The 23,523-nt window shown below is 42.8% G+C and overlaps 1 protein-coding gene across 1 annotated transcript in view; it reads left to right on the top strand.

Annotated features, from left to right (window-relative positions):
- DNAH9 (dynein axonemal heavy chain 9) overlaps positions 1-23,523 on the top strand; it is a 294,962-nt gene that overhangs the window by 87,177 nt on the left and 184,262 nt on the right. The window contains exons 23-27 of the mRNA XM_057716515.1: positions 2,148-2,300; positions 3,477-3,602; positions 5,874-6,113; positions 6,436-6,596; positions 20,749-20,905. Coding sequence (XP_057572498.1) covers positions 2,148-2,300; positions 3,477-3,602; positions 5,874-6,113; positions 6,436-6,596; positions 20,749-20,905 — 837 coding nt within the window. The remainder of the gene's footprint in view (positions 1-2,147; positions 2,301-3,476; positions 3,603-5,873; positions 6,114-6,435; positions 6,597-20,748; positions 20,906-23,523) is intronic.

The raw sequence follows: 23,523 nt of genomic DNA, 5'->3' as shown, positions 1-23,523 counted from the left end.
TCTTCTTTATCCATTCATCTGTTGATGGGCATTTAGGTTGCTTCCATGTCCTGGCTATTGTAAATAGTGCTGCAATGAACATTGTGGTACATGTTTCTTTTTGGATTATGGTTTTCTCAGGGTATATGCTCAGTAGTGGGATTGCTGGGTCACATGATAATTTTATTTTTAGTTTTTTAAGGAACCTCCATACTGTTTTCCATAGTGGCTGTATTCATTAATTCTTATATAGGAGGGGTTAAAGATCATTGCCAGATCTTTTATACCTTTTATACATAATATACTCTTAAATATTTATTTTTATTTATTTTTCATATGGTTTGAGTAAATCTTTAAGCAATCCTTTCCCCTACCCCCCTGCCCCCAAAGATGAAGCATGACAGAATAATTCCCAATTCCTTGTGTATAGTTTTCATCTGTGAGTCTCTGTAGTTTTCATCTGTGAGTGATTGCATGGTTGGATTTATAAGTCATGGGTCACAGTAATTTCCATTCAAATCCCTGAAGACATAGCTCTGCTGTTCCCTGTTACAAAGAAGTCAATCTCTGGCACGCCTGCTTTTTTAAAGAACCTTTCTAGGTAACCCAGTTTCTTTCCCCTTGGATCTCTGTAGAGATCAAAATTTAAATTAAATATTAATTTTTGAAAATGTCTATATGTTTAGATACTTGCTTTATTTTGTTAATTTTTCTAATACATGATGAATTTTTTTTTCCCCTCTCTGAAAACCAGGGCTTTCGCTATCTTGGAAAAGTATTCTTCCAGTATGCTTTTACATAGTATTTCCATTCCAGTTATGTGGATAATTTTTTCCCTCAGGTTCACCATACTTCCATAAGTTGAGATTGTGACCTGCATATATTCATACACAGTTTTCTCTGAGTCCTCTCCCTGGTCTTCTCCCACAGGTTCCTGAATGTACCCCCATACATAATGTGTGTGTGTTAATGTGGTCCTTTTGTGTTGCTAGCATTGTGATAAACCATGCTGTGCCATTTGTTGATTTCTTTATTTCTGTACCTCTTTCTTCTTATCTTTTACCTCATATTTTATAGAGTTCATGTTTCTTTCATTTAACTGAAGTAAAGCAAGGTGATATTTTTCATCATTACTTCTGTTTCCTTTATTAAAGCCTCTAATATATATATACTCTTATTCTGTCTCTTGAGTCGGCTTTCTCCTTCTTTTAAGTTATGGGATAACTTCACAGGTCTCATGTTAGTTGTGGTTCTTGCTTTAATCCACTGTTTGTTCTTGGATAAAGAAAGGTCCATCCCATCATGATATCCCATCATGATATCCCATCACGATTCCATTGTGGATGGGATCTCCCCCAGTACCTTCACAGTTCACTTCAGTATCTTAGAATTTTCCCTCTCATCTCATAAGCTCTCTAGCTCATTGCTGTAAATGTAAGGGTTACAATTCAGGGTCCTAGTAGGCCCCTGTATTTCAAAACAGTCTACCAGGGGCAGCTTTCTCTTTGTTGTTTCTTCTTTACCTGCTGTTCCTCTCACTGCAGGACCACAGTGTGACTCTGTCTAGCATCCCTCCTAGAACTGCTGCCCAAGGCATCACTGTGAAGGGCCTCTGTATCATGAGACACCAGGCTAGAAAGAAGCTCCAGGACCACCAGGCTTTCTGCTTGGTGTGAGCACACTGGCCCTTGCTCTGGACCCTCCAGAGGGTGGTCTGCTGCACCATCATGGTTCCTACAACTGAGTGACTGCCTCCACAGGCCACTGTCACTACTGCCCCTGACCCTCCAGACTTGGGCATGGTAGCATTCTTCTGCAGACTATCCTGTGCCTATCCACTGCTGCACAGTAGTATTTTCTTAGGAAGAGGGCTTAGGAATTAACCATCACTTTTTGTTCTAGTCTCTTCCCATCTATAGTAGACAAGCAGAAATTAATCAAACTTTTGTGGCTTCATTGCTTTGTAGCTAATGCATGATGCCCACCAGATCTATATCCCTTTTATGCAATCCAGCTGGCTCCCATCCTCACATCCCCATCATTCCCTAGCTTCCTTCTAAAAGTTTGGTACCCAACACTAGTAGCTGTCACACGGTGGCCCTGTAAGCAATATTAACAAGTAACTTCCTGAACATGCTCTCTACTCCTTGGCATGGTTTCCTTCATAGGTTCAACGCCACCTTTCCAAACTCTTTGACAATATGGCCAAGATGCAGTTCCAGCTGGATACCAGTGAGAAACCCACCAAGATAAGTCTTGGCATGTACAGCAAGGAGGAAGAGTATGTGACATTCAGCGAGCCCTGTGACTGCAGTGGGCAGGTAGCATACGCCTTTCTCTCTCAAGTGTCTGCATTCAGGCATCAGCCTTCAGAATGGCCTTTGTGACCGTGGGCCAGGGCTGCTGTCTGTGCCCTGGGACAGCCAGTTCCTGTGACTTGAACTGACGTCGGAGCAGCTTCCAGTGCCCACTTTCCCTTTCTCTGGGAAGGACACATGTCAATATCCATATGTCTCCTTTAAGCAGAGCCCTGTGCAGAGAGGAATAAAATGCACATAAGCAACTACCTGAGTCAATGAGAAAACGATTTTCAAATGATTAGCAGCACCAGGAGACTTTAACATGACAAGCCCTGGAGCACCCCACAGGGGAGTGTAGGGCACTGACACCTTCCCCGGGAGAAAATGCCCTTTGAAATAAACCATATTCCTGAGCGGTCACTACTCTGTACACATACACATTTCAGAGCTCTACCTAATGGAGAGCCCACCACTGCTCTGCTCCAGAAACTACCATCTCCGCATCTGCCAGGTACGGTTCAAGAAACATGAAACATGAGACCATTCTCCCCTTAAACCTCCTTCCCACCCTTCACCATCACCTCTAGAGGATAAGCCCTGCTTTGTTCATTACCCTAAATGACCCAACAAAGCAGTGTCCCCAGGGTTCTAATCCAGTCCAGAGTAACACCTGGAGAAAATATCTTTTTCAGAGTTCCACATGTATCTTGGAAAGCAACTCTAGTATCTGAAAATAGTCAGACATTCTCAATTTTATGAAAGGGACCTTGGGGTTTGATTCAGACCTTGGGTGCTCTTTTTGTAGACCTAGAAAACATTTTAGTTGGAAAGTGTAACCCTGGCCTGTGGCTCCATACTCAACGTGGACAAGGCCATGAGGACCCACTGACCTATTCACAGCCAGCTCAACCCAGATTAAGATTTCCTCCTGAGAACTCTGGACGGCAACCCCGCATCCCCTGAACCTGCTCCTCCGCCCGGTTGGGCTCCCGTGGGCACATCCCCCTGTTGTTAATTGAGCCCCATCCTGCGTTACACAAACGAACTGACTCCCTGTTCCTTCTGGCAGCCCTTTGGGGTTGTACATGGTGCCTGGGCTCATTTTCTTCACTCCCTCAGGTTGAGTAGAAGAAAATGTGTATCACTGAGCACATCTTCTTAGGAACCCAGTGTCTAACCCCGACCTTCTTCTTCCAGGTGGAAATATGGCTGAACCATGTGCTCACTCACATGAAGGCTACTGTGAGACACGAGATGACAGAAGGTATAACTGCCTATGAAGAAAAGCCCAGGGAGCAGTGGCTCTTTGACTATCCAGCTCAGGTATTCTCCGAAGCGGGCCCTCCGTGGGCCCCCATCCTCCACTCGCTTTCTTCCTCAATGACCTCCATAAGCCTTCTGGGGCTGCCAGACTCACTCATGCTTCAGGGTCAGCAGCAGGGACCAGGGGAATTGTCGGCCATGACGCAGTTCAGCCGTTACCTTGGAGAAGTAAGGGTTGTCCGTGTTTACTCCACTGGCTGCAGTAGGGAGAAAACATAAACAGGTCAGCTCACTGAGCCAGCCCACTTTGTATGTGCCAAGCTCTTTGCTGAGTGCAAGAGACAACAGCAGGACGCAAGACAGTGAACCCTGCCCATACTGCCGTGGAAGTCAGTCACCTGCAAATGGGACCTGGTGTGATGATAGAGGGGGCTCAGGGTCCTCTGGGAGCATGTGTCTGGTGAGTGGGGTCTGGGGACCACCCTCCTGAGGATATGATGTCTGAGCTGAGATTTGAAATAGGAGTTAACATGTGAAAGATGGAGAGAAAGAGCTACCAAGCATGGGGAAGAACTTGGGCAGAAGCTCAGGAGCAAGGGAGAGTGTAATGTGTTTGAGGCATGAGAGTGGTTGAAGCAGGAGTAAAGGGAGGAGGGAGCAAGAGGCGGCAGGTGGATTCTGGAGAGGAGACGAGAAGACTGTTCTTATAGACCATGTTTGAGAGTCTGATTCGAGTCCAAGATATATCCAGATCCTTCACCGGGCTCTCAGGAGGGTAACAAGAGAAAGAGGAGAGCTAATGAGGTTATCTTTAATACTCTGGCTGCAATACACCACTCCTCCCTCCCCAGATAATGGCTAGTACTAGTGCTGGTGTATTTGGTAATTGAAGCCCTGGGAGTAGAAAAGCTTGCCCTTGGCAGATATGCAGTCTGAGATGAAGGTGCAGAACAAACCTCTGAGCATCACTCAAAGACTGAGTGGGCAAGGAGAGGCCAGTGCAGCAGAGTCAGAGACAGAGCCTTTTCTCATAGCAGGAACACCAGGCAATGGTCATCATGGAAACCAAAACAGAAGGTATTGATAGCAGGTAAGAAGTCAGTTACACCATGCACGTCTAAGAGACCAAGCAAAATAAAGAAGCTAAGGAACGTCCATGGACATGGTGAGGCCATTTCGGTGCAGTAGTAGAGAAGAAGCCACATTGCAGGAGGCTGCGAAGTGAGAAGAAGGTGGGAAAATGCTGACCTCGAGTGTAGACGGAGAAGAGAACGAAGCCAGTGCTTCAGAAGGGAAGACGTGTTGCTTTAACAGTTCAGTTGGCACACCACCACATTCAAACCTTCCCGGCAAGATCACACTGCAGGAGGAACTTCTTTAACAAAACCCAGTATGTCTAAATCCAAAGGCAAAAACTGATCAATTAGGGAATGGCACTTTTTACTACAACAGGATTCTCTACTTCACAAAGAGAATAACCCACAAGGATTCCTTGTTTACTTGAACCAAAATTTTGAGGCAAGTAAATGTGTTTTTTCCTGCAATGCGACAGACATCATTTAGAGCAGTATCTCCCGAATCCAGCGGTACCACAGATGATCAGTGTCTCTAAATTCTCCACCGTGGATAATCAAAATTATGCATTTTCCATATTTAGTTTCTCAGCAAACGGAAAAAATGTTCGTTTAAATCACTTTTTCCCTTTATTTATTTTGAACCTCTGAAGAATACAAATCGTGTTGACCACATCGAATTTCAGTGTAATTCGCCCTGACCTTCAAGAGTAGGCCTTTCAAAGTTATAGGTTTAAAGAGATAAAGAAAACTGTAGTGAAAGTGTTATGGACAAGAAAAAATATGCCACACATGATCAGCAGTGGCTCACTAAACTAGAATAATCTGACCATAAGCGGTTCCAGAAGAACAGAGCAAAGCCTGAGTATCTGAGTGTTGTTGAGATGTTCTGGCAACACTTTGCTATCCTCCCAAGCACAGGAAAGATGCCGTGGCCTGAGAAGCAAAAACAGAAAGGTGAGTTTAGCAATTTCTAAACACCACTGACGTTGACCAGAATGAGCCTTTGGTTGTTCTCAACCAAATGATGTGTTTTTCAGGAGCAGGAAGTGCTTTACCCGCTTGTGTTGTACCCGCTTCACACCTCTGAGGACTTAGAGGCATATGCTCAATGAAACACGTGTGCTGGTGGAAGAGAGGAGGGAAGGGGTGTCCGTCACCCACACAATTACATTCTCAGCCCCTGCTGTGGGGCGAGTGGGCTGGTTTGGGAGACAGTCCTGGTAATGGCTTTACTAAGCGACTCTTGGTGCCACAGGTGGCCCTGACCTGTACTCAGATCTGGTGGACCACGGAGGTGGGCATGGCCTTTGCCAGGCTGGAGGAAGGCTACGAGAATGCCATGAAGGATTATTACAAGAAGCAAGTGGCCCAGCTCAAAACCCTCATCACCATGCTGATCGGCCAGCTCTCCAAGGGGGACCGGCAGAAGATCATGACCATATGCACCATAGATGTGCACGCCCGCGACGTGGTGGCCAAGATGATTGCTCAGAAGGTGGGTCCCGGCCTCTTAGGGGTGTCCCTCTTTCTGGGCACCTACACCATGAATATTGGGGCTAGGGAGAAGCTCACATATGGCCAAAACACAGGGGCCCCAAACTCTGCACCTGCCAGGGGCCTGGGAGAGGATCACAGTGGCTGCTCCCACCTTTAAAACCCCCAGCGAAACAGCGCTAGCCGAGCGGCTCATGCTTTCTGTGTGGTGCGGGCAGTGTGCTGCTCTCCTGACTCATACACAGTACCCGGGTCATCCAGGGGCTGCCTGCCACCTGGTGAACCCTGTGATTCACCCGCCCACTCTGCCACACTCTCTCTAGGTGGACAACGCCCAGGCCTTCCTCTGGCTGTCCCAGCTGCGGCATCGCTGGGATGATGAGGCCAAACACTGCTTTGCCAACATCTGTGATGCCCAGTTTCTATACTCCTATGAGTACCTGGGAAATACATCTCGCCTGGTGATCACACCTTTGACAGACAGGTGAGTACCAGCATCAGCCCCTGACGGAGAGCCTCCTGCTGTCTGACTCATGCCGTCCAGTGGCCACCCAGGGTCACTTACTGTTTGTCCACAGAGCTGCAGGGGGAGGCCAGACTTAACCCAACAGATGTAAAATAAAACTGAAGGGTGTCGGGCAGAGCCCTTATCAGAACAAACCCCAGAACAAATGAGCCATGACTTTTTGAGGAATAACTAGGCAGTCCTACACACCTGGATTCTCATTCCAGCTGTCACACATACCAGCTGTTTGAGCATGAAAAACTTGACCTAATTCCTGGTTTCTTCATCTGTGAAATGGAGATAGTAACTCACACTTCACGAGAGTTTTGTAAGGATAAAAGACAGGAATGCTTGTAAGGAGTTCCGTGTATAATAAGTGCTCAGTAAGTAATTCCTACAACTATTTTCTTATCAATCAACTGGCACCTTTGTTTAGCACCCCTCACTCTGGGAATACAAAGATGAGAACAAGGTAGTCCCTGCCATTCAGGAGCTTACAATTTCTTTTACCATATTCTCTGTCATTCATAGTCATTTATAAATGAATTCGTGCCAAACACTGAACTACTCACTGGAAATACAAAGATGACTGAAAGTTAAACTCTATTGAGGGAATGAGACATATGTGGGTAAAAATTTAAATAGTACAAGGGGAAAATATGCAAGGCCATAGTACAAAATAGGGCACAAAGGCGTACACTGCAAATCTCCAAGTAAGTGACTTAGCACTAAGCCCTCTGAGCGCAGGGGTTCCCAGCCTCTGTGGGAAGAAGAGGACCAGGAATGCTTCAGGGAAGAGACAGTATCTGATCCGGACCTTGAAGGATATATTAATAGGAGTTCAGTCAATTGTAGAATGACTGGCAGAGTACCCATGAAATTGTACAGAAATCTATGCACGTGTCACTTTTTCTATTGAAAAGATCTGCAGCATTCATTAATTGGTAAAGTGGTCTGGGATCACCCAGAGTTAAAGAACTACTGATGAGCATTCTGCAAATTGGAATTTTGTGGGCAAAGGCATTGGTATGGGAAAGCTCAAGGCATGTTCCTTGGGGACTTTGGGGGAAGTAGTCAGTAATGAGCCTGGGAAGGTGGGTAAGAGTCAGACTGTAAAGTGTGAAAATTACATTCTTTATCCAGTAAGTAGTGATAAACTATTGAAAATTCCTTATCGGAGGAGTAAAATGATGAAAATTTACTTTATGAAGATTCGTTTGACAGAAGAGCATGGGCAGAGGAGAGAGAACGGGAGGATAAGGTCATGGTCCATGTGAGAAATGGTATATTAATTCTGCAGAGATTTCTATAAATTCTGTTAGATGCTGGTGCCCTTTCCCCTTGTAATTCCACTGAACATTAAATCTCTTCTTCTCCAAAAAGAGCTACATATCTGAATGACTGGCTCACCCTAAAGAAGTGACTCGTAGGTAATGAAGAGAGTGTCGTAAACTGTGATGGTTAAAATGGCCAAATAGAATCTGTGCCATCTTTTACTTAATTTTCTCTCTGCTTATTTTAAGTGTTATCGCCTGTATTCTGGCTAAATCCTCAGATATATTTCCAAATCACATTGAGTGAAATTGTAATTGCTGTGCTCACGGGATGAATAAGGATGTGGGAAATCCAAAGTAGCTGGAGATCCCAGCATCATCCACAGAGTAAGACCTCCTGCTTCATCTTCCCATCATGCTTCTCATTCCTTTAGTTCTTCTGCCCAGTCTGGAACGATCTTCCACCCAAAGTCCCACTCACACCACTCCCAGTTTACTCTTACTCCTTTGTGGGAGCCTGCAGACTAGCGGCTCTGGGCGCTCCCCACTGCATTTAGACTGAATCTGAATCCGCGTGGAGCCTAGTACTTCCTGCCAGCGCTCTGATGCCTCACCCGCTGCGGTCCAGCCATACAGGCCTCCCTTCTGGTCCTCCATCCCTTTCAGTTCATTTCAATGTACAGTCTTTCATACGTGTGGCTCCCCCTGCCTGGCATGCCCTCCCCACACTCTCTGTTCCACTGTCATCCTTTCTTGTTCCGCTCTAGTTCTGAGGAGACCTTCCATGGCCACCCTTGCTAAAAGAAAGCCTCTCCCACCTCTCTCTCTCTCTCTCTCTCTCTCCCCCCCTCCCCCCCCCCCACACACAGACACACACAGCAGTGACCCTGTGGACCCCTCTGTTTATCCTCTTCCTAACATTTCCCACATTCTGAATGAACTTGCCTTCTTGCTTATTGGTGGCAGTCCCCTTTGGAACGTAAACTTTTTGCTCTCACGGACTTTTGTCTGTCTTGTTTGTTGCTATTATCACCAATACCTAGTAGATGTTGAATTATTATCTATCAATGAATGAATGGTGGTTGTTATTGAAAACCCAGATCATAAGAACAACAGAATCAGGAAGGGGAGGTCGACTCAGAAGCGGGATCCACACAGGACTCCGTCTGTGCCTTGGCTCCCAAAGAAGCAGCAGCAGCTACGCTGTGTCCTGCTCTTAGCTGGGCGCTGAGCCTGCCCCTGGCCCCAGCTGAGGACAAAAGGCAGATAACGTCAGTTCAGAGGGAGCTGCAGGTTTCTCTGCAGCTGGCACAGTAAGGCGGCAGCACCCCTGGTGGTTTGAGCATCTCAGGGCTTTACTCGGGCTTTCCTGGGGTGCAGTCAGTTGGAGGGGCTCATTCACTGTGGGTGCAGGGAAAAGTTTTCCCACCTCCAGCTTCATTCACGGTGGACCCTCTCATGTGTCTTTGTCTTTATGGTGATTCTCAGCAAGGTGTCTTTCCTAAACAGGAAGGGCATTCATCGGGAAGAGTGTTCTCTTTTGCAATGAGTTTTTCTGCCTGCCTTGGACTATGAGCTAATTGTTTGGGAATTTATATCATTTGGAACAGAATAATGAAGCTATTATATATTTGAGCACTTGATTAATGTCTGTCTCTCACTCCAGACTACATGTTCCACAAAAACGTTAACTTTGATTTGCTCACTGCTCTGCCCTGGGACCCAGTACTGTGTCCAGCAAATAATAGGCCTTCAAGAAATACTCCTTGCATAAAAGCAGTGAAATGATTTCTGAGACTCAGGATAATATGCCCAGCTTCCCATATGATTCAGAATATTTCCTTCCTTCCCACCGGCATGTCAGACATTATCATTCCAAGTGATAAAAAATGCAAGACTTTTCTTTTCCCTGGGTCTTCACACCTGCCCCGGAGTTGAAGAAGATAATTACCTCTTTTGGATTTAGAGATCTCTAGTACTCGAATGCTGAATGCCTCATAGAGGGAAAGGGTAAAGTTTTGACAATGAATTATTTCTAAAATAGGCATTTATCACCTATCCTATGAAAGGATGCAAATAGGAACTTGAAAGGAAGATTTGCTGCAAAGAATGGCAAATACCATACAGACCTTGACCTTGTTCTGCACATGAGATGCTTTTCTGACAAAGTAGTATGTAGTGAATATTTATATGGCAAATTCCATTTTCTCATTGACTTTCATTATTATCTCAAGAAATGTTTTGCTCAGAAAAAAATTGGCCTCAACACAGATAATCACATTTTAAAGAGCATTCGGCTTTTGCTGGTGTGCAGCTTAAGTACATTTAATTCTCTCCTGCCAGAGGAATTAATCAAATGGACAGCTGATCCGTACAACCTCTGCACATTCATTAAAAGCACAACCGCATTGCAGTACGTCCGACTGACTATGCCTGTTTGTTTGGAATTTCCCACTGCCCGGGTGGGACCTGAATGTATAGGTAGGTACAGTGGCTCAGGCATTGTCACAGGACTTCGGCACAATGCTAAGCTGAGGGACTAAATGGAGATGATTTTTCAGGCTGAACAAAAGCCATTCTCCAAAGTCGTTTCTTAACCTCTGGATGACCTCCTCCCCATCTACCCGCCCTCCCTCACCTTCGCACACAAATGCCCCTTTCAGCCCCGAACTGAAAATACTGTCTTAATCAACTGTTTATCAATTCTGAGTACCTCTTAATTTCTCAGGCACTACTGCAAGTGGGTGAGATATAATTGATGCAAGAGTCTTCGAGGGTGATTTGCTGGATAGGACACAGCTAGCAAAGTCATATACTCTCTTTTAAGTTTTTTATTGAAATACAGTTGATCTACAGTGTTATATTAGTTTTGGGTATACAGGATAGTGGTACAGTGTTTTTAGAGATTTTACTCCATTTAAAGTCATTATAAAATATTGGTTGCATTCCCTGTGCTGTTACTTTACAAGCTTGTATCTTATTTATTTTATACGTAATAGTTCATACCTCTTAACTCCCTTTCCCTATCTTATCCCTCTCTCCAGTTCTCTCCCCACTGATAACCACTAGTTTCTTCTCTGTATCTGCGAGTTCGTTTTGTTATATTCGTTCATTTTATTTTTTGGATTCCACATATAAGTGAAAACATACAGTATGTGTCTTTCTCTGTTTGACTTAACTTCACTAAGCATAATGCCCTCCAGGACCATCCATGTTGTTGCAAATGGTAAAATGTTATACTTTTAAAAAGCTTTTGCACAGTGAAGGAAACTGTCAGCGAAACAGAAAGACAGCCTACTGAATGGGAGAAGATATTTGCAAATGATATGTGTGAGAAGGGAAGAGGTTAATATCCAAAAGAAATAAAAGAGCTCATACAGCTCAATCAAAAAAAAATCTGATTTTAAAATGTGCAGAAGACCTGAATAGACATTTTTCCAAAGAAGACATACACATGGCCAACAGGCACATGAAAAGATGCTCAGTATCACTAATCATCAGGAAAATGCAACTCAAAACCACAATGAGATTTCACTTCTCACCAGTTAGAATGACTGTCATCAAAATGAAAACAGATAATAAATGTGGGTGAGGATGTGGAGAAAAGGGGACACTAGTGCACTGCTGGTAGGAATGTAAATTGGTACAGCCACTATAGAAAACAGTATGGAGTTTCCTCAGAAATTGAAAATAGAACCAGCATATGATCCAGCAATTCTTTTTAAGTTTTTATATGATGCTTTTATTGAAAAACTTAGTAATCTGTAAACAAAATAAAAGTTACCAGGACATAACCATTGTAAATTTTCAGTCTGTTTTCTTCTCATGTAGATTTTGAAAAAATGAAATTGCAACTATATGCTGTATGTAAAATATCATAGACTTCTTAATGTAATGATATATCATGAGTATATTCTCTAAAGATTCTTCTAAAACACTCTTATAGCCGGGTTATCTTCTATTTACAAGTATCCCATAATTTATGTAACATAACCATATTATGCAATATTTAAGTTATATCTAAGCTTTTACTACTAAAAATAAAGCTGCTGTAAACTCATATATAAATTTTTACTGTATTTCTCATTATTTCCCCAGGAGGGATTCCAAGAGGCAGGATAATTAGATGATACATACTTTCAAATTATTCTTGAAGAAGATATTGTTCCCACTGTCACTAGCAGTTTATGAGATGGTCATCTCACACTATCCTCACCAGCCTTAAGTATTATTATTTAGAATATTATTAATTTTATAAGTCAAAATGGTATTTGGATCTTGATGTTCTAATTACTCACAGGCTTGAGCATTTTATGTGTTTATTGTCTATTAGATTTCCTTCTCCTGTGAATTCTTTGTTATTATCTTTGCCCATTTTATTACTTTTACACTTAGAAAGTTCCTGCCCATTTTAAAATCAGTTTAATATTTGCCTCTATTTTATTATAGTTTATGTTATTTTACTTTTTCCTTTAACCTTTTTTAATTCTTTGGTAAACTTTTTGACTATTAAGTGAGTGTTTTCATCAAAACATTTTTGGTTACAAGTGATAGAAGCCTAATTTAACTTAAAGTAACTCAAACTAACTTAAACAGAAAGAGGACTTGTTACCTCACATGTTTGGGGAAGGAGTCCAGCTTGCTGCAGTGTAACCAGCGCTAGAGCCTGAACAGGTAGCTATCAGGGCTTTACTCTCTCTCTCCTCTCATGGCTTTGTTTTCTTCTGAGTGCTGACTCTTTTTCTTGCATAGTCTTTCTTTATTTGGCTGGAAAGATGGCCCACGCCTGATCCAGGAGGAAGAGAGACCCTCTTTCCCAACACCACATATCAGATTCCTTGCAGGGACTCTGATTGGTCCTGTTTGGATCATGTGCCCATCTCTGAGCCAGTCACTGCAACCAATGAGATGGAGCATTTTGCCCAGCCGGAGCCTGTGCCCACCCCTGGGAACGTGGGAAATACTTTGATTGACAGCCCCATGGGACCACATAGTGTAAAGGAGAGATGGCTTTCCAAAGTGTGGAGTCCTGGGCAAGGAAAACCCATAGAAACTATTTTAGGGAGTATATAATTCAATTTTTTGTTGTCATTTCTAAGTAATCAGTAGGCCCAACACATGGGTCCTTTCCGTCAGTGGTTTGTGATGTTTGCTTGACCATGTTCAAAGTTTTGAGCCTATCAAACTGCCTCAAAATATCTATTCTTATTCTGTTTCATCAGTATGTTAATTCATCTATATGCAATACTCTTTAAGGATTATAGCTTTATTTTGAGTTGTAATATTTTTATAGTAAAGGTCTATACCATCTATTTTCATTTTCCTTTCCTTTTTTTTTTTTTTTTTTTAGCTCTTCTTTCAAATGAGCTTTAATCATTCTGTCAAGTTCCAAAATATAAATGATTAGGGTTTTGACTGGTGAGCCTTAAAACCTTCAAATTGATTTTGAAAGAATGGCCAGGCCGTTTTTACAATCTGTGATTTATTTCTCTTTGTTGATACCTTCAACTGTGTTTCTCAGGAAAGTTTGTAAGTATCTTCATATAGGTTTTGAGTGCTTCTTATTGTTATCTCTATGTAGTTTTTAATTATTTTTGGTTCCTATATAAGGTTGTTTTTTCATTTTATATATATATATATTTTGTTGTTGTTTGTTTGTTTTTTTGTTTTGTTTTGTTTGGCCGTGCCACATGGCATGAAGGATCTTAGTTCCTGGACCAGGGATTGAACCCATGCCCCCTGCAGTGAAAGTGTGGAGTCTTAACTACTGGACTGCCAGGAAAGACCCTATGTATATTTTTTAAAACAACCTGATTGAGCTTTATTTTATGTCAAAAATTTCCCCCATTCCAAGTGTACAATTCAGTGACTGTTAGTAACTTTATCAAGTAGTGTGACCATCACCATAAATCAATTGTGCAACATCTTAATGCCCCCCAGTAAGACCCCTCCTGCCCACTTACAGTTAATCCTCATTTCCACCCCAGCCCTGAGCAGCCACTAACCTACTTTCTGCCTCTATACATTTGCCTATTCCAGACATTTCTTATAAATGAAACCATACAACATGTGGTCTCTTGTGTCTGACTTATTTCATTTTGAGTCTTGTCTTGGGGTTCATCCATGATAGAACAGGTGTCAGTAGTTTGTTACTTGTTATTTCTGAATAATATTCCATTTTACAGCTATGACACATTTTGTCTATCCAGTCCTCTAGGTAATTTTCAGTTTGGGGCTATTATAAACCATGCTGCTTGTGAGTCTTTGTGGGGACATATGTTTTCATTTCTCTTGGGTGGATACGTTGGACAGGAATTGCAGGGTAGTATGGCAGTTTTATGTTTAACTTTTTGATTATTTTCCATAGTGGCTGGATCATCGTATATCCCCACCAGCAATGTATGAGGCTTCCCATTTCCCCACATCCTTGACATTTGTTATTATCTGTCTTGTTTATTGTAGCCATTCTAGTAGATGTGAAGTAGCATCTCATTTGAGTTTTAATTTGCATTTCTGTAATAACGATATTGAGCATATTCTGATGTATTCATTGGCCGTTTGTGTATCTTCTTTGCATAATTTCTGTTCATATCTTTTGTCTATTTTTTGATTGATCTGTTTGTACCTTTTTTGAGTTCTAAGACTTCTTTGTATATTCTGGATATATTGCATATGTGTTTGCAAGTATTTTATCCCACCCTGTTGTTTATCTTTTCATTTTCTTCATAGCACCTTTTGAAGTGCAAAAGTTTTTAATTTTGATGAGGTGTAGTTTGTCAGATTTTTCTTTTATGTACTATGCTTTTGGTGTTGTAACTAAGAAATCTTTGCTTAATTTCATTATATCTTTTCATTTACATATAGGAGAAAATTTTATTTTGTAAATTTACCTCCTATCCTGCCCATTTACTGCCCTGTATTAAAAATTCTAAGAGTTATGCTCTTGATTTTTTTTCTAAGTCACTTCTAGGATTTCTAATTATGTTTCAACCATACACATAATATGAAGCATGATTCAGCTATTCGAGTTTAGTTCACAGGTGTGTGTTATCCATGGTAGATCATATGTCAGTCATTGCTCTCAGTTCTTCCTGTCACATTTTGAGAAAGACATTTACCAACTGGTGCAGGCAAACGAAGATGAGCATTAGGTGATGAAGGACCTCATAACCACTCGGCATAAGGAATAGGTCTTAGAATCTGAGGCATTTATGCTGAGGACAATTTTAAATATTAAAATATTATAAGATGGACACATTTGTTTTAGGTTGATGCTAAGGACATTCTTCTATTAGTGCTATTTCTTATGTTGAGCTAGGAACCTGTCACAATCACTGGCCATCTAACCACATCGCCCCCATTCTGTGTACATGCAAGTGCTTGGAAGATTAATTTGTACTTGTTCTTCTTAATGTCACTTTGTTGGGTCTACCCCATCATTTTAAATTGCTAAAATTACTTTGAATTTTGGTCTACCTTCTATCTAATCAATTATTTCTTGCTTCAAGTTATCTGTGAATGTATTGAACATCAGGAGTGTATGTACTGGTGATGCCACTAGAGGCCTTCCTCCAGGTAGATATTGTTGCATCCATGTTAGGATTGCATCCATTCCTCAGTTATGATTATTGAACCACGTGGTGGGTGGAATTCTAGGAATGATCCCCAGTGACCTTTTCCCTTGTGTCATCTCTGCTTCTTTGAGTGTGGGTGAAAACTATAAACAGGAGGATATCATTCTCATGATTGTATTTTGCTTCATGGCAAAAAGGAAGTTATTCAGGTGGCCCAATATAATTATACAAGCCCTTGAATGTAGAGCCTTCCCCTGGCTGAGGACAGAGAGGAGGTCAGAGAGGCTTGAAGCATGAAGAGAATTTTTCATGCCATTACGATTTTGAAGATGGAGGGAGCCCTGTGCAAGGATGGTACAGTGGCCTCTAGGAGCTGAGAGATCCCCCAGCCTCAGCAACCACTGAGGTCCTCAGTCCTACAACTGGTAGACCTTAGTTCAGCCAAGAACTCAAATGAGCTTGGAAGCAGATTCTTCCCCCGAGTGTCCAGATAAGAGTTCAGCCAACTGTACCTCAATTTTGGCCCTGTGAGACCCTCGGTAGAGAAGCCACTTGGACTTCTGATGTACAGAAGTGAGATAATAATGCGTATTCTTTTAAAGCCCTTACTGTGTGGTAGCAATAGGAAATAAACACAAATCAACTGTGATTTCTCCAACTCTAAGATTAGCCAGACCACAGGTCTGGAATAGCTACAGTCTATTCATAGCTGAAATCAAGATACAGCATCTTTGATATTTTCTTTAATCTGCCAATTGAATGACTGTATCAAAAAAAAAAAAAAAGGAAAGCTACATTTCATATATTTATTATCTTAAGAAATAATAGCTTGAAAGTGGATCAGCTTTCTACTTTGCAAGGCACTTTCGTATCTCTTGTCTCATCTTGTCCTCACAAGAGCCTGGTGTGTCAGATAAGAACAAAGCCTATAGACATCATCTGCCCACAGAAAGCAAAACCGACTTCAGCTCAATATTAGGAAGGCCTTTCAAACAATTAGAACTGACCCACAGTGGAAGGGGCTGGCTTCTAAAATAATAAACCATGCCTTACTGGAGGAAAAGGCTACGATTGTATTCAAAGGATTTAACAGGAGACAGCCTGGCATGGTTAAAGAGCCAAGCTTCTGAGGTCTCTTCCAAAACCACAGGTCTGTCTTCTTAATAAGCAGTCAAACTAAATTGGTCCATATTCATGTTGGAATTGGTTGATTAAGGCAAGAGCTCTTCTTAAAGGATTCCTTGCCATTTTCACAATCGCAGTTGTTTTTGAGGCAGCAGATTTATCTAAATTCCTTTGTACAAAGAAAACACTGTGTGGTGGACCCCAGTGACACATTTTTTTAAGGCACCAAAGTTTAATAACCTGACTGAGTTTCACAAACACTTTGTAGTAGAGCCAAGATTTGAACGCAGTGTGTCTGACTCCTGAGTCCTTGCCTTAAACCACAATAGCGTAATCTGCCCCCCTCGCTAGGAAAGAGGAGCATATCGAAGCAGCCAGCTTAGATGTTTAAAGAGATGGACAATCTAACAAGACCACAGACGGAATCTTAGAGGAGGAGTGTGTGTCCCAAAGAACTAGGACATCCTGCTGACTCAGTGGCGCCACACAGAAGAGGGAAACACTCTTTCTTTTCTTTGTGTTTTTCTCATGGCCCAAGCTAAAGCCCCACTGTCCCAGCCTTGGTTATTAGAACTCCTTAGACAGCCAGCCCGCTTTCCCTCCCTGAACCTCAGTGTATCCATCTGTAGTTTAGGGGGATTGGATTAGTTGATCTCAGAAATTCCTTCCCACTCTAGAATTCTATTATTATGGGCATATATATATATTTGTATGTATGTATGTACATATATATGTATGTATGTATTTTGGCATTTCCCCCCAAGTGCTTCTTGTGGAGATAATCAGAAGCTCAGTAGATGCTCAAAAAGAGATTGACACCCAGTTCTCCTGAGGATTTCTTTTGGAAGATTCTAGAGCTCTCCATGAAAATTCTATTTTTGTGAAACCTTGTGCTTCTAGACTCTCAGATTCCTTGAGAGCCCTGCTGCTGCAGAGAGAATAGGTCTGGGTTTACCCTCCGGCTGGCAGAGAAGGCAGCCATGGGACGGAAAGGGGGCAGGAGAGAGAGTGGGGAGGAGAGTTGGCTAGGGGCCAGGATTCCACCCATCCAGGCAGCTTCCTTTCCTCCTGGGGGAAACAGGACTGCAGCAGGCCCTCCAAGTTCTGGAAGAAGCCTGAGGCTGGCCAAGGTACAGGTCTTGGGGCCAGTCTGGAGCCAGAACTCAGCCCATGAACGCACGTATGGTTAAGGCTGCACATGGAATTCTGAAGATCTAGCTACCAGTATTGGAGAGAAATATTGCCAAATGGTGACAGGAAACAAGCAAGGAGAGATGGGCCCTAGTTTTTCACCTTAACTCTGACTCACCTCACCTCGCGGCCCACCTAACAGATCAACAACTCTGACGTGAGCTTAGTCCACAGGGAAGAGTGAGGCGGCTGCGTGAGCCTGACTCACCAAGGGTTAAATGCAGCCAGCCCATGCCACCCCACCCCCCATTACACAGGAAAACTCCAGGTAGAATAATGATGGGCATACTCCTCCTTTCTGCCTGGGGAAACCGCCTTCCTGGGTTTCATTTTCAAAGGCTGAAGTAGCTATGGGAATTTCACACTCAATTAAAGGAGGATTCAGGAACTCCAAGTCTTTTCAAAACGATTTTGGTTGTAGTGGAGATGCAGTAACCATCTGGCAAGAAAGGTGTTAACTCAGAGTTTCTGGTCAACTGTAGCATCAGATTCAGAACCAAAGAGAGTTCATGTCAGAGGCCCCCTCAGACGGCCACTCCCCATCCAGCCTGCAAGTTGAGAGCCTCTGTATTGATTTTCTAGCTATTAAAACGTTGGGCCAATGGCCCAGTTTTAAAAGCTTTATTGAGATATAATTTACGTCTTAAAGTTCACCTATTACAAGTGTACAAATCAATGATTTTTAGCAAATTCTTAGACTTGTGCAGCCATTACCACGATCTAGTTTTAGAACACTGCTGTCACCTGGTTTGCAGTCAGGCCTCACCCTCACCTCCCTTCCTAGGCAGCTGCTGATCTGCTCTCTCTTTTTCCAGACATTTTGTAAATGAAGTAATGTCAGATCTTTTGCATCTGACTTCTTTCATTTAGCATAATGTGTTTGAGGTTCATCCATGTTGTAACATGAATCGGTACTTCATTCCATTATATTGCTAAATAGTATTCCATTGCATGGCTGTATCACATTTTGTTTATCTATTCACGGTTGATGGGCATTTGGGTTGTTTCCAGTTTCTTCGTATTGTGAATATTGATGCTTTGAACATTCCTGCATAAGTCTTTGTGTGAACATATGTTCATATTTCCCTTGGGTAAATTCCTAAAAGGGTAATTGTTGAATCATATGGTAAGCTTTACTTTTTAAGAAACTGTCAAACTGTCTTCCAAAGTAGCTGTACCATTTAACATTCCCATCAGCAATGTATGAGGTTTCCAATTTTTTCACTTCCTCACCAGCACTTGTTATTATCTGCCTTTTTGATTGTAGCCATCCTAGTGGATGTGTCATGGTATAACATTGTGGGTTTAATTTGTGTTTCCCTAATAACCAGTGATTTTTAGCATCTTTTCCTGGGCTTATTGCCCAAGGGTAATTTCATTTCATGATCATCTTATGAGGATATATGTGGAAGAGGTGTATGACATATATAGTTGGAGTTACAGTGGAGTGCAGTGCAGTGGAAGCACACCTGAGCCCACTCTACTCACTCACCCCAATGTTGAGGGGTCCAGGAATACTCATGGGTGACATCATGCCAAAAATGAGACCCAAGGGGTTAGTAGCCATCAGAGCACCAAAGACTAGGTGGCTTATTAACAACAGAAATGTATTTCTCACAATATAACTGGACGAGGCCGGTACTGAACCCAAGTTCAGCTGCTCGCCGCTCAGAAGGCCAATACTCAAGAGACAGGTGTTGGTGGAAAAGGAAAAGTTGCTTTATTCAGGAGGCCAGCAACCTGGGAAGATGGTGGACTAACGTCCTAAGACCATCTCCAAGTTGCCAGTTAGGAGACAAAGGTTTTAAGGGCAGCGTGAGGGTGAGGGAGGGGGCTACAGGGAGCCTGATGAGCTTGTGCTCCATTCTCAGATTGGTTGGCATCTAGGTGAAGTTTTGAGCATCACCAATCACCTGGTTTCAACTGGTCTGGGCTCTATGTGCTGGTGGTCAGCAGTTTCCATCTGGTAGGGATCTGCTTCCTGTAAAAACAACTTAGGAATGTGTGTCAAGCCTTTATCTATATCTTTTAGGGCACTGGGTGTTCGGTGACCTGCTCTGTGGCTGGTTTATAGTCTAAATTGTACCAGTTTCCGGTCCAACAAGTATTCTTTGTTTCTCCTTCTTCACATTTCCTAATCATTAACTCTTAAGCCAGGCCTTTGAGACTCAGGAGAGGCCTAGAAGACGAAAGCAAAAGCCTTTTATTTTAAAGGACAGGAACAAAGGGGCTTGTATTCAGTTTCAATCCCCCCTTTTCTTTGATACCCCTCGATTTTGAGGGGAACAGGTGTTGGATGAGAAAAGGAATAACATTTTGGTGGAGAGGTTAATCATTAACTTGGCAGAGGAGCTCAGTTTCAGGGAGACTTGACCTCAACAGTTGTGGAGGCTGGGAAAGTCCAAGATCAAGGTGCCAGCATGGTTCACAGCTGCTATCTTCTCACTGTGTTTTCATATGGTAGAAGGGGCAAGGGACCACTCTGGAGCCTCTTTAATAAGGCACTAAGTCCATGCATGAGGGCTCCACCTACATGACCTAATCACCTCCCAAAGGCCCTACCTCCTAATATCATAGTCTTTGGGGGTTAGCATTTCAACATATGAATTTAGCGGGGGCACAAATGTTCAGACCATAGCACTGGGCAAGTGAAAATAGCTCTTCATGAATGGACTTAAAACTACTGGGGCTGGGGGAAGGGGACCAATGAGAAATGGGCTGGAGAAGTAAGCAGGGACAAGGTCGGGAAGGTGCCCTTCAGGGAGGGAACATGCTGGTCAGATGATCCTTTAGAGAGGTCCTCCACAGAACAGAGGAGAACGGGGCGGCAGGGAGGGCAGGCTCTGGGCTTTTGTTCACAGAAACTGTGTCAAGCCTCTCGTGGCCTTGAACCTCAGCTCTATCTCACTAGGACCCAGCAGGGCCAGAGCTATTTGAGAATGACCTCCACCCTCCTGTGTTTGGCAGGTGCTATATCACCCTCACCCAGTCTCTGCACCTGACCATGAGCGGGGCTCCAGCAGGACCTGCAGGCACAGGCAAGACGGAGACCACCAAGGACCTGGGCCGAGCTCTGGGCATCATGGTCTACGTGTTTAACTGCTCCGAGCAGATGGACTACAAGGTACAGGCCCAGCCTCCGGAGAACTAGGAGCTGGGCGTCAGCTTTAGCCACACCACCCTGGCCCAGCTCAGAGGCCCAGGCAGGGAGGTCCCTGGTCCTTCACAGGAGACCTGAGGACGCTTGACCCCGAGCTTGTTGACCTCCCTGTAAATCTTAGCACCATGAAATCCACTTCCACTGATGAGCTTTGCAACCACAGGTAGGTGACTTCACCTCTGGGGTCTTCCTTTCATCATCTGTAAAATGAAGAAGCTAAACATATATCCAAAGGCCTAAATTCATTGTTTGACCCAGAACCACAGACAGGCTCCTAAGTGACTGATATAAAAATCTTCACATAAAAGTCATAAATGTGCCCTTGTGTAAAAGTGGGCATTTCCCCGGAATTCCTACAAGGGCAAAATATTCTAGGTTTAGCTTCTGAAGACAGACTAGAGTAACCTCAATTCTCCGCAAGAGATACACAAAAGACAAGTACGAGGGTATGTTCTTCACTCAAGCACACGTCGTTTGTACACTGTTTAATGTAGTCCAAGCTCTGTGTCACAGAGAAAGCCAAGAGAAGCCAGAGGCCCGTTAGGTCATTCCTCAGCTAGCAACACTGCTCACAGCGAGACCTTACTCAGATGCTGTTTTTAAACAAAGCATGATAACACATTGTCTCACTGTCTCATTTTTATTTTGTTTTATTGTATGTATTTTTGTAAACTGCCTTAAGTCCCTTTTGAAAATAAGATAGCAGGTAAATAAATTTAGGGTGGAAAAAGAAAACAATAGCATTAAATAGATTAAATATTTATGCGTATAAATGATGTGATATATTGACTGCAAAAAAATTTAATTTAAAAATAATTTTAGAGACTGCAAGATAACACTTGCAGTGACCACAGTATAGAACTCTTTAAATGAGATTGATCTGCTACAACTGTAATAATTTCTCTTGTATATAAGATTTTGCTGTGCAGAGTTACAGAATCCTATAGCACCATGTTTTCTCATAGAAAGCAAACAAAATGAGGATTCAGACCCAAAATAGCTGTCCTCTCATAGTCTACACCCTAAATTTTAATATGGTTGCCTTTATTGATGAACACGTAAAGATACTGTTTCTCTTTAAGGCAGGCTAGAAGAAGAAAGATTTTTTTTCCCCTTTAAAGAAACAAGCTAAGCTTTAAGGATTAAGTTTCTCCATTCTTCTAAAGTTAAGCAATGGCAGCATTGCTGAGATAAATATATTGTCCCAAAAGGAGCATTCTGGAGGACACACTCATTTCGAGGTAGAAGACCTGGGTATTGATTGAAGAAAATCAGCCAGATTTCTTCTAAGTCATGCTTAACATGGGAAACAGGAAGAGATGAGTTGACCTCATGGCCCGAAGTCACTAAGGTCATTTTACCCAATCCTCTCAAAAACTTATTACTGAACCCTAACCCCACCAATTCCTCTAAGAGTACAGGATGAGAGGAGGAGTCTGTCCTTAATTTGTTTGAACTGTGCAAAGCTTCGGTCATGTGCGTTTAGTCCAGACACAGATTAAGACCAGAACAGTAGGTATAGCCTTAGTGAGTGAGACACAGCAAAGGTAAGGTGATCCCTTCTTAGACACCAAACAGCCTTTGTAACCAAACAGCCTCACTAAGCAGTTTGCAAACCCCCTCTTCCCTTTGTTGTCCAGCCATTCAGAATTATTTTTATCTCAAAGTACATGCCAGCAATCAAGTAAATTTACTGAGCGTCACCATTGCTCAGCATGTGATGGGAATAATGGGAAGATATCAGAGATAAAGAGATAGATCGATAGATAGATCGATAGATAGGAGTGAGTGAGTATAGCCCAGTCCATCTGGAGAGACAAGAATGATATATGAAATAATCAGGGAAGATAACAGACAGCATTACCGTGAGTGCTCATGTGTGTTCTACAAACTCTAATCCCTGGAGTACTGCAGGGCAGGGGAGAGCCACCCAGTGCACTGGTCAGAAAAGGCCTCGTGAGGAGCAGAGAGCTGAGGTTGTTTAAGGTTTTTTGTTTGTTTGTTTGTTTGTTTGTTTGTTTTAAATTTTATTTATTTATTATTTTTGGGGGGGTACACCAAGTTCAATCATCTGTTTTTATACACATATCCCCGTATTCCCTCCCTTCCTTGACTCCCCCCACCCTCCCTCGAGTCCCCCCCACCCTCCCCATCCCAGTCCTCTAAGGCATCTTCCATCCTTGAGTTGAACTCCCTTTGTTATACAACAACTTCCCACTGGCTATCTATTTTACAGTTGGTAGTATATATATGTCTGTGCTACTCTCTCGCTTCATCTCAGCTTCCCCTTCACCCCCCACCCCCTCCCAAACCTCGAGTTCTCCAGTCCATTCTCTGCACCTGCGTCCTTGTTCTTGTTACTGAGTTCATCAGTACCATTTTTAGATTCCGTATGTGTGAGTTAGCATACAATATTTGTCTTTCTCTTTCTGACTTACTTCACTCTGTATGACAGATTGTAGGTCTATCCACCTCATTACATGTAGCTCCATCTCATCCCTTTTTATAGCTGAGTAATATTCCATTGTATATATATGCCACATCTTCTTTATCCATTCATTTGTTGATGGGCATTTAGGTTG

The sequence above is a fragment of the Hippopotamus amphibius genome, chromosome 17, assembly GCF_030028045.1.
Source record: "Hippopotamus amphibius kiboko isolate mHipAmp2 chromosome 17, mHipAmp2.hap2, whole genome shotgun sequence".
Lineage (NCBI taxonomy): Eukaryota > Metazoa > Chordata > Mammalia > Artiodactyla > Hippopotamidae > Hippopotamus > Hippopotamus amphibius.
Note: the sequence above shows the minus strand (reverse complement) of the source record. Positions and strands in the feature narration are given on the sequence as shown.